Source organism: Sphaerodactylus townsendi, linkage group LG16 (assembly GCF_021028975.2).
Source record: "Sphaerodactylus townsendi isolate TG3544 linkage group LG16, MPM_Stown_v2.3, whole genome shotgun sequence".
NCBI classification, from domain to species: Eukaryota; Metazoa; Chordata; class Lepidosauria; order Squamata; family Sphaerodactylidae; genus Sphaerodactylus; species Sphaerodactylus townsendi.
Genome location: NC_059440.1, coordinates 16,011,422 through 16,026,762, shown reverse-complemented (window position 1 = coordinate 16,026,762; position 15,341 = coordinate 16,011,422). Strand labels below are relative to the sequence as shown.

At 47.9% G+C, this 15,341-nt stretch overlaps 1 protein-coding gene across 1 annotated transcript; it reads left to right on the top strand.

Annotated features, from left to right (window-relative positions):
* Positions 1-8,328: 8,328 nt before the first annotated feature.
* On the top strand, positions 8,329-15,106 carry HSPB1 (heat shock protein family B (small) member 1). Its single transcript, XM_048519605.1, has 3 exons — positions 8,329-8,795; positions 13,322-13,385; positions 14,740-15,106. Exons 1-3 carry the CDS (start codon positions 8,405-8,407, stop codon positions 14,906-14,908), a joined length of 624 nt encoding a protein of 207 aa, XP_048375562.1. The 5' UTR covers positions 8,329-8,404; the 3' UTR covers positions 14,909-15,106.
* The last annotated feature ends 235 nt before the right edge of the window (positions 15,107-15,341 follow it).

Here is a 15,341-nt window from a genome sequence, read left to right as displayed (position 1 = left end):
CGGAAGATGTTGGTTCGCTGCATAGTTAAAAGCAGTCATTCCTGAAGACTGTCTCCCGCTTGATTGAGAGTGCTGCGGCGAGAGCTAGCAATTGAAGCGGAAGGGACTATCTAATGTCCTGGCAAACCTTAAACATGTCGGCCAGTTCAGGATTTTGCCTAGGCCTCGATTGCCCTGCGACCTCCATGAAGCGTTCTCCTTTCTGGCGGCATGAGAGAGCTTCGTTTTGAACCTCCTAAGCTATCTACCTGCCTCTTGGCGCTTCCACGGAACCTGTTCTAAATTCAGCATAGAGCTCTTAGGGTTTTTGCCGGATGGAGGAGAAACTCTGGGTTGGCTGGCCGGCATTGGGGACTTTGATAAATAAATGCTGCTTATAAAGAGAGCGCACTTTCAGAAGCGACCGTAAGGGGTGGCCTGAAGCAGGATAATCTGATCGTTGGAGTTGGCAAAAGCATCGAAACCATTAAAACTTCGAGCGGCGGTGTGGCGCCGCCAGAAGGTAGCTTTCTTCTGTTGAAGCTTTTACTGCTGGCGGAACTCACTTTCCCAGAGCCTAAATTACATTGCGGGGCTCAGGAGCATCTGAAAAGGTGGTCTTCCAGTCATCTGGGACCGTAGGTGGTTTACTTCTGCGCGATGGCCTTCCAGCATACCTCTCTCAATGCGTGGGGGCTAGTGATCTACGATCCGCATTGCCTCATGGGCTTCGATAAGATGTTACCAACAGAGCTGCATTTTCGACAACCGCAGCCGGACCGGTATTCTCCCCCCTCAGTATCTGTGAAGTGGATGGGGCACAATGCAAGAATATCGACATCGTCTTCCGTCCAGGGTTTCTCTTTCTTCTACGAATGGAGTAGCCTATCTCACGTTCTCTGGCGAAGTTTCAAAACCAGCCATTAATGCGATGGCGCTAGCCGGAGGGATACAGTATTCCGCTGAAAATGCAAGGCGAGGCTGAGGGGCTGAGCAGGAGAAGTTTGAATGAATTGAAGAAAGGGCGAGGGGGCAGAAGAGGGACAGGTTCAATTTGTAGTGTGTGGATACAGAGAAAATCTCGGGTTGAAGTGAGAAGGTGAAAGATCGGAAGCGAGGCTGACCTACAGCAAGGAGCCATGAAGGTCTGCTGAGCTGATGGCGAATAAAGCATTTGTACTCTCCGATCGGGCCAGTAACGCAGCCACATCGTGGCGGGAAAGAGTCAAGCGGCGGAGGCGCCCGATGTTTTCCCGGTCCTTAAGATTCAATGTCCCCCCCCCTCTGGGTGCCATGCGACACTGAGCTTCAATCTCTCTCAACCAATTTGGCGCAGCTCCAGCTTCTCTTCTTGGGGACCCTGGCCGCATTTAAGTTAACGCTTTTCAGTTAGATCAGCGTTGCTTTGTCATAAGCCCTGCTTTTGCAACTCCCATACTCCACCGGGTGTTCCGTGGGGTGAGAGTGTCCTGAGGCCTGGCGTGTCTCTGAATCGCCGATCCAGAGGACAGGCGATATCCAACGATGATCCCCACAGATGCGCCGATCCAGCGGACCCGATTATCAGCGGCCCTTCCCCAGGCTTAACGCGGTGAGCAGGGTGGAGGTCCGAGGATTCCGGTTTTCGACACTGAAGCTTGTAGTCAATTCCTTTACGGTCAGCGTGAAGAACGCAGGCGAGGCGAGATAACATCTGGTGGAGATGCGCCAGCAGCGGAGAACCATCCGGAGGTCCGCCTTTGTTCCCCTGCGCCGAGTCTCCGTCTACCCGCGTTCTAACTGCACCTGGTAATTGCTTTCTCGAGGCGTATGTAGGGAGGAGGAGGACTGGGGAGTTCCGGGAGAGCGGGAGGTCGAGGAGATCATCATGTGATGCATGATCTCATCTGGCTGCGATCTTGAGAAGAGCCGTGAAGCGTCTGGCGTCTGAATCCTCACCTGGGGGGCAAGACCATTGTCCCCTGCGCCCGATTGACTTGAGCCAGACGGGCTCCAGTTCGCACTCCGTGACTCATGGGGGGGCTGAGAAATTGGGGAGTGCGCCGATCGCGACCGGGTACAGGCCAAAGCGAGTCCGTTAGCATGTCCCAACGCTTACTACTGACACTGCTGGAGTGCGGCAGTGCACTACTACAATCAGATTTGACTGAATGATGTAAATTGCTCTTGATGAAGACACACAGCCGAGTGCTTCAACGAAAGCTGATTTAGATCAGGTTCAGAATATGGGGCCTTCCACACCAGTTTCCCCCATGGTGAAAATCTAATTATATATTTGTTATATTTATTTTGCAAAATGTGCACCCCACCTTTCTGCCCTCACAAGGGCTACTGAAGCAGCTGCTACACTGAAACACACACAATGAGATCCCATTTTAAAAATCAACCAAACAATAACAGCAACACATAATTAAAACAGGGAAAAACCGGGGGCTGAAATAGACAGAGAGACATAAAAACACTGCGCAGGAAGGAGGATCGCTGAATGAACACCAAGTGAAACAAAAAGAAGTCTTCACCAGCTAATGGAAGATGGCAGCAGAGGCCCCTTCCGCACATGCAGAATAATGCACTTTCAATCCACTTTCAATGCACTTTGCAGCTGCGTTTTAGTGTGCGGAGTAGCAAAATCCACTTGCAAACAAACTGTGGGCTGTTTGGGGTTCAGCTGTAATTCCAGGGGATCCCCACCTGGAGGCAGGCACCCTTGGACCCCAGGATATTGCAGTCAGCACCCATCGTGTTGTTTGGACCCTGATTTTTAACAGGAACATCGTGCTTCCCTGAGCCACAGAACCAGCCAGGTGGCTATTTTAGACAGCCAATCTGACTCATCATTAAAGGCAAGTGAATTGATGGTTCTGCAATGGACTTTGTATTCGTTCGCTGGCCTCTTTGGATTTTCCACCAAAAGGTCTCTGTCCACCGGAGCGTACCACCAAGGGGGACATATGGGATCAAATGTCCCTGGGCTGTAACCATTTAGTCATTGGGGGGACAGAAAATTGCCCCCACGCCCCTCCTCCTTCCCACCAGGTCCATACACTGGTGTAAAAAAGGTGGTTTGGTTGTGGTGGGGGAGGGCGGCTGCCCATATGAAGGGGGGGAGACTCAGATTGTGCACCGGGCTGCATTTTCTTTAGATATGCCTCTGCTGCCCACTCCTGTAGTGGTAATACGAAGCAAACATGGAAAGGCCAACTATGAAACGCCAATGAGGTGGGGGAAAAGGGGCTGTCTTGCTATTTTCCATACATTCATCTGACCAGCAGAAGGCACTGCAAGGTAGAGTTTGCAAAGTCATCCACGGAAGTGGCTTCTCTCTCTCTCTCTCTCTCTCTCTCTCTCTCTCTCTCTCTCTCTCTCTCTCTTTTTGCACAGCCCTTCACTTGGCCTGGATGTGCCAGGAGCTGAAAATCTGCCTGGCTGCTGCTTTCCCATCTTAAGCCTCCATGCATCAACCTTCTCCTGATGCTTTATTATTTTTGCACCGGGTGGGGTGGGGTGGGGGGAATCAGAGGGCCCTGTCAATCTCCAGCAACTGAGGCATGAGGGAGAATTGCCTCCTTTCATTTGTCCCTCTCCCTGCCTTCAGTTTCGGGGAAACCCGTTCCAGAAGCAGCAGTGACGGCTCCGAAGAGTTATTGGCCAGGCAGAGGCTGTTGGAGGTCTGCCTCAGCTGTCTTTTGCCTTGGCATTGGACAGGTCCACCAGTTTTTCACGTAACGTTTCTCTGCTCGTGCTCCCCAGCCCCTGCATGCGTGCCTACAGCCCCCTCTCCCTGGAATCATGGAAGAAGTACGACGGTAATATGTTAAGAGGGATGAGCTGTAGTTCAGTGGCTGATGACCCAAATTCTGTTCTTCTATCTCCACTGAAAGGCTCCAAGTACAGTTGCCAGTTTTCCTCCGGGAAACTTTTGCACCCTAAGGGCTGACACACTTGTCCTACGACAGCAATACTTTTTAAGTCTCTATAATGAAAATGATCGTGTTCACATCCATACAAAAGTACTCCTTGAATCTCAAACCAAAATAATGCTTTCAGCTTAATATACACTCACATATAACCACAACGTGTGCCATACAAATATTAGCAACTTGCAAATAGTCTCTCATCATTTATTTATTTATTTTTATTTATTTATTACTGCATTTATAAACCGCCCCATCCCCTATGGGCTCTGGGCAGTGGACAACAAGTATTACAAACAATATAGCAATAACAATAACATTTAAAAATCATTAACATCATTAAAATATATAAAATTACAGCGCTCTGTATGAACCATATGGTGTCCAGCGTTAAAACTATCAGTAAAAAAAACTCTCCCAGGGAGGGGGACGGTATAGGTGTCACGTTCTCCCAGAATGATGAAGGGAGGGGACAGGAGGGGCACACACAATCAGCGGCCGGCCTCCCCAAAGGCCCGGTGGAATAACTCGGTCTTACAGGCCCTGCAGAACTCTCCAAGATCCCGCAGGGCCCGGACAGTTGGTGGAAGAGTGTTCCACCAGGCCGGGGCCAGGGCCGTAAAGGCCCTGGCCCGGGTGGAGGCCAGCCGTATCATTGAGGGGCCAGGGACCACCAGTAAATTGGCCTTGGCTTAACGCAGAGGCCGTGTAGGGACATATGGGGTAAGGCATTGCACAATCATATCTGGGTTTGGGCTAACCAAACTCCAGTAAGTTTGGTTTTGGAATTCCTTCAGTGGCCCAATACTTATAGCTCTAATATACAAAACTCTCCAAGAAGGGTGTCTTAATATTTGACTCTGGCTCTTCTGAGACTACAGCTGGTCACTTTCTCTCATGCCTTGTGTACAGTCCTCAAAGAAAGTTTTTCTCCAGGGGCAGGGATCTCTTTCCCCCACCTGCAATGGCCCGCTGCTGCTCAGCTGAGTTGAACGAGGAAATGCCCAGGGTGAAATGGGGAGGGCGCAATTGGCACCCCCCCCCCCATGTGATGGCACTGCTTCCGGTGCAACCTGGGAATGAGCCACACCCAATGACACCCTTGCATTCGCCCCAACTCTATGGTTAAAACTCCACCCAATGATGTCAACTCTCACTCCAACCTGATGGCTCCACAGTACAATGACATCATTTCTGGAACATTCAGGAAGTGAGGTCAGCTTACTGGATGGCACTTTAACATTTGCTCAGAACTCTATGGCTTGAGACAGATGCTAGAGCAGTGATGGCGAACCTTTTTGAGACCGAGTGCCCAAATTGCAACCCAAAACCCACTTATTTATCGCAAAGTGCCAACACGGCAATTTCACCTGAATACTGAGGTTTTAGTTTAGAAAAAATGGGTTCGGCTCCAAGGCATGACGATTCGCACTCGGGAGTAAAGCTTAACGGTGGCGAATGGAGGTGGCTTTGCTTTGAAACAACTGTGCAACTCTTCCAACAAGTGAATCACGACCCTAGGAGGGTTTACTCGGAAGCAAGCCTCACTGCCAGCAACTGAACTTACACCCAGGTAAAGGATCGTGCTTTAGTTCTTCGCATGAAAATCAGTGGGGTTTAACAGCACTTAGCAGGGTTACCTACATACTTCTTCCCCAAAACTAGGTCTTAGGTTTAATGCTGATAATCGAGCCCAGCGGCCCAGGCCAGCCTAGATGTGTGGGGAGGGAGTACTCTGTTTGCGCGTGCCCACAGAGAGGGCTCTGAGTGCCACCTCTGGCACTCGTGCCATAGGTTCGCCACCACAGTGCTAGAGTGTTAAATAAAACCCAGCACACAAGATCATACCGGAAGTAATATTATTGCACCAAGGAGGCCTGTCACAGTCCCCCCCAAAACTCGATCTCCCCTTTCTTCCATCCGTTGAAGATAGGGTTGCCAGCTTCAGCTTGAGAAATTCTTGGAGATTTGGGGGTGGTGTTTGGGAGGGCAGAGTTTGAAAAGGGGCAGGAGGTCCACACAGAATTGATGCCACTCTGGAACTCCTATGTTCCCTAGACTCCATGGTACACTATCGCATTCTGATCTCTGTAGTCTAGAATTGTAGTCTGGAACTGACCTCCATAGTCTGGGCAGCAGCTGTAATTTCAGAACCACTGAGTTTGGCCAGTCTAGTTGTAGGTGCTGTGGGAAGATCTCTGTCTGAGAGAGCCGCTTGAAGACCTGCTGCCAGTCTGGACAGACAACCTCTGAGCTTTACAGCCCAATCCAGGTGGTGCCACTCCACTGTCACCGTATCCTCCGTATATTAATAATTGTGCAATCTCTACAGTAATTGTGGAATGTAGGCAAACTGCAACTCTAACATCAAAATGAGCATTTCTTCTGTCCCAATAACACAGTTGAACTTAGAGTTTCCATCTGCTCATAAATGCCTCTAGAAGAATCATTATCATTAGGTTTTTTTCTACTCGACCTAGAAGCAGGCTGGTCCTCTGATTGGCTGGGTTCTTTGTGCCCTCTAGGACTGATCTAATAACCCCGGGGAAGCTGGCTTATCAATCATCCTGCCACTGGAATACTCAGCAGCAGCTGCTTCCCTGAAAATGTTGATGCCATAGCTAACTGAGCATGGAGACGCACAATCCCCCAGTCGCCGCAGGGCTATCTGTTTGAGTCAACATTTCCCGCCTCCGGATCCAGCTGCAGCCTGATCCTTCACACAGTACTGCAGGTGTAGTCTTACCAACATTAATACCAGCACCTTGGTGGGGCTGGGCTCCTCCCAGCAACCCCATATTTTGCATATCCTTGAATCCAGATCTATAGGTAAAAATGCCTCTTCCAGCCAAAGCAGCTGGACCAGTATGGAATCTACCCCCCCCCCTTGTGTGGTAGAGCCAGCGTGGTGTAGTGGTTAACAGCAGGTGGATTCTGATCTGGAGAACCGGGTTTGATTCCCAACTCCTCCACCTGAGTGGCGGAGGCTTCTCTGGTGAACTAGATGTGTTTCCACACTCCTACATTCCTGCTGGGTGACCTTGGGCTAGTCACAGTTCTCTCTGAACTCTCTCAGCCCCACCTACCTCACAAGGTGTCTGTTGTGGGGAGAGGAAGGGAAAGGAGCTTGTAAGTCACCTTGAGTCTCCTTACAGGAGAGAAAGGGGGTATAAATCCAAACTATTCTTCTTGTTGATTTTAACCTCTGATCTTTTCGGTCATGCATATGCCTAGAGACATCTAAGGGGAAAACAGGGGAAACAGATAAAAACTCTTAAAACAAGACAACATGGTTTAAAGGGAATGAGTCCATTTGAATTACATGAACAGACTAATAGCATTGCATATTTCTGCCGGGATGAATCATGAATGAAATAACTTCCTGTTTGCTTCCCATTCTCACATGATTTCTGTGCAAAACTGCCTTTCCTCCTCTGTCATGAGCTCACCAGCCCTCTGGTGGCCCAGGGAAGTGGTGGTCATCCAAGGCAGAAGCAAGAAAAATGATGCAGGTGTGGGTTGGATGGGCACAAAATCTCACCTTCCCATCCCTGTGGTATGCAAAGGCATACTGACCGTGAGCTTTCCCTAATGATAATTTTAAACCAGGTGGTGGTGGTGGTGGTGGTGGTGGTGGTGGTGGTTCTTCTTCTTCTTCTTCTTCTTCTTCTTCTTCTTCTTCTTCTTCTTCTTCTTCTTCTTCTTCTTCTTCTTCTTCTTCTTCTTCTTCTTCTTCTTCTTCTTCTTCTTCTTCTTCTTCTTCTTCTCCTCCTCCTCCTCCTCCTCCTCCTCCTCCTCCTCCTCCTCCTCCTCCTCCTTCTCCTCCTCCTTCTCCTTCTCCTTCTTCTTCTTCTTCTTCTTCTTCTTCTTCTTCTTCTTCCTCCAGCTTCCAGCTTCCAGCTTCTGCTTCTGCTTCTTCTTCCTCCTCCTCCTCCTCCTCCTCCTCCTAGCAATGAAAAGTAATTTGGCCCCTTTGATCTCCCAGACATGTAATTCATTATATCTGAGCCCACTTGGAGACAGAAATGTTTGCATCTTCAGAAAAAGCTTTTGTCGGGTGCCAGGTCATCAAGAAACAGCGGAATATCTATTGAATAAATCAATAAACGCACACACAAGAACCTCTCTCTTTCCATTTGGTTTGAGCACAGTCTTCTCCACGTGACATTCTGTTCTCAGGTCAGCCTGAACTTTCATTAAGACTGTGGAGAGCAAATATAACCTTGAACATTTGGCTCATCTTCAGGAGGATTCGGCCTGCATTCCCCACCGCCACCCGTCCCACCTCCCACTCCCCAAAGGGAGGCTGGAGGAGCAGGGGAGAACACTGTCCAGACCTGCGAGAGAATCATCCACAATTCCCCTGGCTAAATGTAATTTCCATTAATAGAGAGTTGGAATGCATGTCCAAAAATAGCCATTTGTCTGTTGATAAGGGCCAGCTGGCAGCTGTTGCTCCCTGCAGTCAGAGCCCAAACGGAGAGCTCTGAGGCACAACTCCCAGACGAGACATGTCGGAACGTCGAGTCCCCTTCACCTTCCTCCGCAGCCCTAGCTGGGATCCCTTCCGGGACTGGCATCGGGGCAGCCGCCTCTTCGACCAGTCCTTTGGGATGCCTCTCATCCCTGAAGACTGGTACAAATGGCCTGTCGGGACCACCAGCTGGCCAGGCTACATCCGCCCTCTGGCCAGCGTGAGCCCCGAACAGGGAGCTAGTGGACCCATCGTCACCTCGCCCAGCACCAACCCGGCCTTCAACCAGGCCTTGAGTCGCCAACTGAGCAGCGGCATCTCTGAGATTCGGCAAACTCAAGACAGCTGGAAAGTGGCCTTGGATGTCAACCACTTTGCGCCGGAGGAACTACTGGTGAAGACCAAGGATGGAGTGGTGGAGATAACTGGTAAGTGACATCCCTTGAAAAGGTTTTAGAAACGTGCGGAGCTGACCATAGCTAGGTGAAACCTCCTTCCCCCACCTTTGCCACTCCTTGCTCTTGTATCCTAGGACTTAACAGCATGCAAAATTTTTAGTATGCTCATTGGGCAGGTCTTTGAATTCCCAGTTTGGATGGGGGGGGGGGAGATTAAGACAGCATATCTCACTGAGGTTCCTCTCCTCCTAAAAGTCTGCCTCCCCAAGCTCTGCCCCCAAACCCCCTGGAATTTCTCGACCCTTATTAGAAACCCTAGTGAGGCCAAGACCCAATGAAGGAGCACAAGCTTTGCATACAGAATCCCAGATCTACCGATCTGAGAAGTTGCTAGCCAGAATGTTCAATGAAAACTATTTTAAACGGACTAACAGCAAGCCCAGAATTTGTGGTGGGCAGCTGGTGGGGTCATGGTGGATCACAGGTGGGGTTGCAGCTGACCGAGCTGACTTTCCCCAGACTTTCCCCTTGCTGCTGCCTTGTTGATGGAAGGAATAGCAGTGCCCCTGCTCCCAGATACCTTTGCTGTGCCCTCATTGACCAAAGGCAAGCAAGGGCAAGGATGCGCCACCTTCACTCACCTTCCTCATCAAGACAAGCCTTTCTAGCTCCTTCTTGTGGCTGAGTTCTGGAGGATGCCATTAGGTGTGGGCCAGCTAATCAAGAATCAAAAACAATCGGGGAGCTTCCTCCCAGCCCCCAGCCCCGGGGACCATCTGGATCACAGCTGGCACATTAGAGCTCTGATTAAAATCAATTAGATTGATCAGGTGCCAAGTCCATCTGAGCAAATTATAGGGAGGGGACTGGTGGGGGAGAGCGACAATCACAGCCTTTTCAAGCTGGGCATCGGAAGAAGAGCCCCCTTCCCGATAAGTACTGCGCCTCAAACCCATCTCTCCCCTCCCTTCAATTTTCCATGATGAATTATTTATGGGTTTCCTCTTCCTCCCTTTTCGCTCCCCAGGGAGGTTTAATTCTGCTGCTCCCACCCCGCACCTAATTCAAGGCTGGACTGAATGGAAAAGTGGGGAGAATCCCAGTCTTCTTCTCCTGCATTGGTCTTGGTTTCCCTGCAAGATTCCCAGCACCATCCAATTTATCCCCATTTGACAAGGCATCAAGCCCAATGCAGAGGCATCAAGTCCATCAGGGTGTAGCTGCATAACCATGGCAACCAGCTCAACAGAACGGAGGGGAGGGCGGTTAGGAGAGGGAGGAGAGAGCCGTGTTCGGTGACTTGGCATTATGGAAAAACAGCAGCTGCGCCGAGTGTTGCCATCTGACCGAGAAAAAAACGGCTCCCAGACTGCTCCTGCGCTTTCTATGGCGGCTTGGTCAGCAGCAGCCAGTAAGCAAGTCTTTTCAAAGCATGGGCATAAACACCAGAGGTGTATCTAGAGCAGGGGTAGGGAACCTGGGGCTCTCCAGATGTTCAGGAACTACAATTCCCATCAGTCCCCACCAGCATGGCCAATTGGCCATGCTGACAGAGGCTGATGGGAATTGTAGTTCCTGAACATCTGGAGAGCCGCAGGTTCCCTACCCCTGATCTAGAGAAAATGTAGCCCGGTGCAAAATCTGAGTTTTCCACCCGCATATGGGCGGCTGCCCTCCCCCACCTTGACCAAACAACACTTGTTTGCACCAGGTCTTGAAGTCAGTGTATGGACTGGGGGGAGGGGAGGAGGAAGGGTATGGGGGCAATTTTCCATGCCCCCATGTGACTAAATGGCTGCATCCCGGGGACATTTATATATATCCTCCTGGGCAGTACGCCCCTGATAAACATGTATGTGTGTGTAAAGTGCCAGTGAGTCACAGCCAGGTGAGTCGCAGCCAAGTTATGGCAACCCAATAAGGTTTTCAAGGCAAGAAACAAACAAGGGTGGTTTGTCATTGCCTGCTTCTGCATTGTGCCCCTGGCATTCCTTGATAGCCTTCCATTCAAGTACTAGCCAGGACCAACCCTGCTTAGCTTCTGAGATCTGATGAAATCAGGCTAGCCTGGCCCATCCAGGTCAGGGTGGATTCCCATTAACTATACACCAATGTTCACAAGACTGAGCTCATATCTGTAATTTTTTTGCTACCAAATCAGCTGACTTATGGTGACCTTGCAGGGTTTTCAAAGCAAGAGACATTCATCCTGAGGGGGGGGGCGTCTCTCATCCAAATACCAACTGATCCTGCTTGGTTTAAGAGATTTGATGAAACTGGGCTACCCTGGGCCATCCAGGCCAGAGCCATAGCTGGCTGTAGTGTTAGAAACACAGAAACAAAAGCTGGGGAAAATGTTCAGCAACCCTGGCACGCTCTGTTTGTGTTAGGTCTCGAACCTTGAAGCAATAAATGGACTCCATATTTTGGGTGCTGTGTCATTTCCGGGCTGTATGGCCATGTTCTAGCAGCATTCTCTCCTGATGTTTCGCCTGCATCTGTGGCTGGCATCTTCAGAGGACTCCATATTGTTGCTCAGTAGCGTTTATTGATTGGCATCGAAGCACCCAGCTTGTCAAAACTAGATCTGGTGAACATGGCTTTTGCTATCCCCTTTATTCAGAAAGGGGTTCCTCCCTCCCGTTTTCTCAAAGAATGTAAGAAAAAGTTATTTCAGAGCTGAGGCGCCCCAAGGTCAGCAACAGATAGAGATAAAGCCACCTGGCCTCCTGCCCCCATGACATCCCATTTCCCATGAGACCAAAAGTGTCAGGGGAAAGCCTAGTTATCTACCCGGTGTGTGAAGCCATAAAGCAAAGATCAAGGAAAGAATGCCCCAATAAAGCAATGGTAGCATATAGCAGGCTGGTTACATATATCTTGTAGCAATTACATTGAATTAGGAATGCATCTCAATCAACTAGACACAATCCCCCTGACAGTTTGCCACTGCTGAAAAGGAAAAGGGAGAGACCAGGATTGCTTTCTTCAAACTATTTAATCCTTGCTCCGTTTTGTTTGTTTCCCTCCAGTTTTATATAGTGCCTTGTGCCTTCTACTCATTCATGATTTTTTTTCTCACCTCTGCTTTTCTGATGCACACATCTGCATGGATTTAATGTTATGATATTACATTGCTGATGGGACTGCTTTAATATCATCAAAATTCCTGTGTGTGTGATGTGTGTGTGTGTGTGTGTGTGTGTGTGTGTGTACTGTCTTCCAGTGTGCCTGAGTGTATGTGCACATCATTAGAATACCACGCACAAAAATAATCTCAATGCAGCCTCCAATTTTGTGGTACTTTATCTTTGAATTCAACTGCATCAGATATTAGGGGTGAGCACAATTTTTTTTAATTTGGTAAATTTGGGGCTGGGGTTTTAAAAACCCAGAAATTTTCAGTAAAGACAAGTAATAATAATACCCACTGGCTTTATTCAACTTTTGCCGAATTTTCGGGGCTTTTAAATCCCGAAATTTACCGAATGAAAAAAAATTATATCTTTCTCCCCTGCTTTGCTCCCCACTGCTGTTTTCCAGATTCATGTGGACATGGCTGCTATTTCCCAAGTCCATGAGCTGGCTACAGGGGCCTGCGGGGGTGAGGGAGGCAGTTTGAGTTCCAGCCCTAAAGTCGAATCACGTTTGGCTTTTTTGGCACCAGGGCTATTAGGTGGTGCCGAATATCCTGATTTTTAAGACTTTTTTGGGGGAGGGGGTGATTTGATTTAACCGAATTACCACCCCTATAAGTTACAACAGCAGCAAAACAGTTTGATTTGAGTCCAGTAGCACCGTAAAGACCCACAGGAGTTTCAAGGGATATACTTTCAAAATGAGTTTTGACTCTCAACAGCTTATACCCCAGAACTCTTGATGTTCTCTAAGGGATTACTGAGCTCAAATCTAACCGCTGTACTGCAGACCAACATAACTCTGAAACTACCAATAGGAACAGATGCTTTTAAAAATATAGCCCACTTTTCTCCTTGATCATTCCCCTTCCCTTCCCTTAATCTTCACAACAGCAAGGCTGTGAGGGTAGGTAAGGCTAAAGGATTTTGATAGGCCCAAGGTCTCCTGACAAATTTCCATGGTCGAGCAATGGATTTCAACCTGGTTGTTGTAGGTTCTAGTCTGATGCTGTAGCCCACAGGTGTAAAACTTGTGGCTCTCCAGATGTTATGGACTACTGTTCCCATCATCCCCTGCCAGCATCATGCTGGCAGGGGATGATGGGAACTGTAGTCCATAACATCTGGAGGGCCGCAAGTTTGACACCTATGAGCCACTATGTCACGCCAGCCAGTAAACTAAAGGAAGGGGCACCCATTTTGAATTATTTGAGGAATTCTTCCAATCAAATCAAAATTCATAAGCAAAGGAGCTCAGAGCAGGGCAAATTGGTGGAAGAATAAAATAATAGGATCCCTTCATTCCTAGACCAGATGCAACTAGTAACCTGTCTATTTAGGGCTCAAGAATACTTATTGTTCCCAATGGGGTGGCATTAGTTGCTCTATTGACAACATCTGCAACCTTTCCTCTTCTAGGTAAGCATGAAGAAAGACAAGACGAACATGGGTTCATTTCCAGATGTTTCACCCGAAAGTACACGTAAGTAGGCTGGATTGAAAAATGGTGTCATGGAAGAAAGGGTTCGGGTAATTCTACCCGAACAAGAAAGATGGAGGGGAGGGTTCTGGTGGGAGGGGAGGGGTTATGCATTCCACAAGTGGGTTCAGTTTTTGTTCACTGTAGTTCCAATAACATTTTTTTTCTGATGATGACCAGATTTCCCCATTTCAATTCCTCTACATTTCAATATTCAGCTAGCATAGATATCAGAATCTGGTATATAGTCTGGGACAACTGATACATCCTTCCACTTCTCTTAAACATTGATATCCAATGTCAGGTCACTTCCGTTTAAGCCTTGGGTAATCAGTGAGCATTGACTGAAATAGGATGGCACTGTAAATGCTGGTTCAACAAGGAGAATTTCTACCGTTAATTCTGAAAACGTTTGGCCAAAGCTTTCAGCTCCTTCTGAACATTTGTGCACACCCACCAGAATACCCTTTTGTTACTGAGACTCACAGGGGCACAGATAAAACACAGCAAGAAAAGCAATTTTAATATGATAGTATGTAATTATGCAGCAAGATTCTGTATGTGCAGTTTTACCGATTCACATTTATATCCCTGCACGCTGGTACAGATATCAACTCAAAAGAAACCTTGACACCAGTGTAGGTACTGTAATTTTTTTTTGCCGTTGTTGATGAAACACAGCATCCCCCTCTTGATATGATCACCCAGACTGATAAGATCACATCAAGATTCAAAGTACATTCAAAGTGTATTATCATTGTGCCTGAATGCACTGGTAGAAAAGAGGGGGGGCGGGATCGGGAAATTAACTGAAAAAGCGAACACTTGTAGCAAATTGTGAAAGCGAAGCACTTTGCAAAATACGGGTTTTAAGAAATGAAACAAAAGAGGATTGCCAATGTTGTATTTTCGGGCCAGAAAGGAGAATAGAATTCCACAATTCAGGGAGAAATTTGGATGAGAATTTGGGAAGCGTTCCTAATTTCCCTTTGGAAAGCTGTTTTGCTTTTCATCTGTCATCTCTCCTAAGGTAGCATACACTACCTGTTGTTCCTCAAAGTATTTGTATTAGAAATAATGTTGTAATCTTAAAAAAAAACTAAATTAGGGCCATTTAACTCAGTTGGAATATTGCTACCTGATTGATTGATTGATTGATTGATTGATTGATTGATTGATTGATTGATTGATTGATTGATTGATTGATTGATTGATTGATTGATTGATTGATTGATTGGGCATTGTAATTATTTTTATTTGCAAATATGGATGCCTTCTGCACAACATTCCAGAGAGGGAGGCACTTGGGGGGCCTTCTCATCCTGTACTCGTTCACCATTTCTTTCCACCATTTCAGACTTCCACCCGGTATCGATCCTGCCGCGGTCCGTTCATCACTTTCCCCCGATGGCACGCTGACTGTGGAAGCCCCGTTGCCCAAACCAGCCATCCAATCTGCTGAGATCAAGATTCCTGTCACCTTTGAGGCCCATGCCCAAATCCCTCCATCAGAAGCCAAGAAATAGCCAGCCTTTAGACTTTCACAACTTGTCTCTAGGGTGGGGGGGGGGGGAGGCATTTCAGATCCTCATCGACTCCTTTTTATAAAATAGTTTGTGCATTCGCTCCACATCACAAATTACTTTGTAACATTTCTCTGTAGTTAATTAAAATAAAACATATTTTGCACCCCTTTCCTTTGGCTTTTGGGGTCAAGCCAGCAAGGCAGTAGCCGTTGCACATTTACTTTCCTCATTTTATTTATTGGGCTCAAAATTCCTTCAAACCTGTTTTGTGTGTGGTAAAGGCTTGTGTGTGTGTGGTATTAAAACACGGACAGAAATAGGGATCCATACAGGGTAATTGCCAAATTCCCTGAGTGTGGTGTGTTGGTGGTGGAGTAAGGCCTAACAAATCCTCCATCTCAGAACCTCCGTAAAGGTTCTGACTTACCTAGAA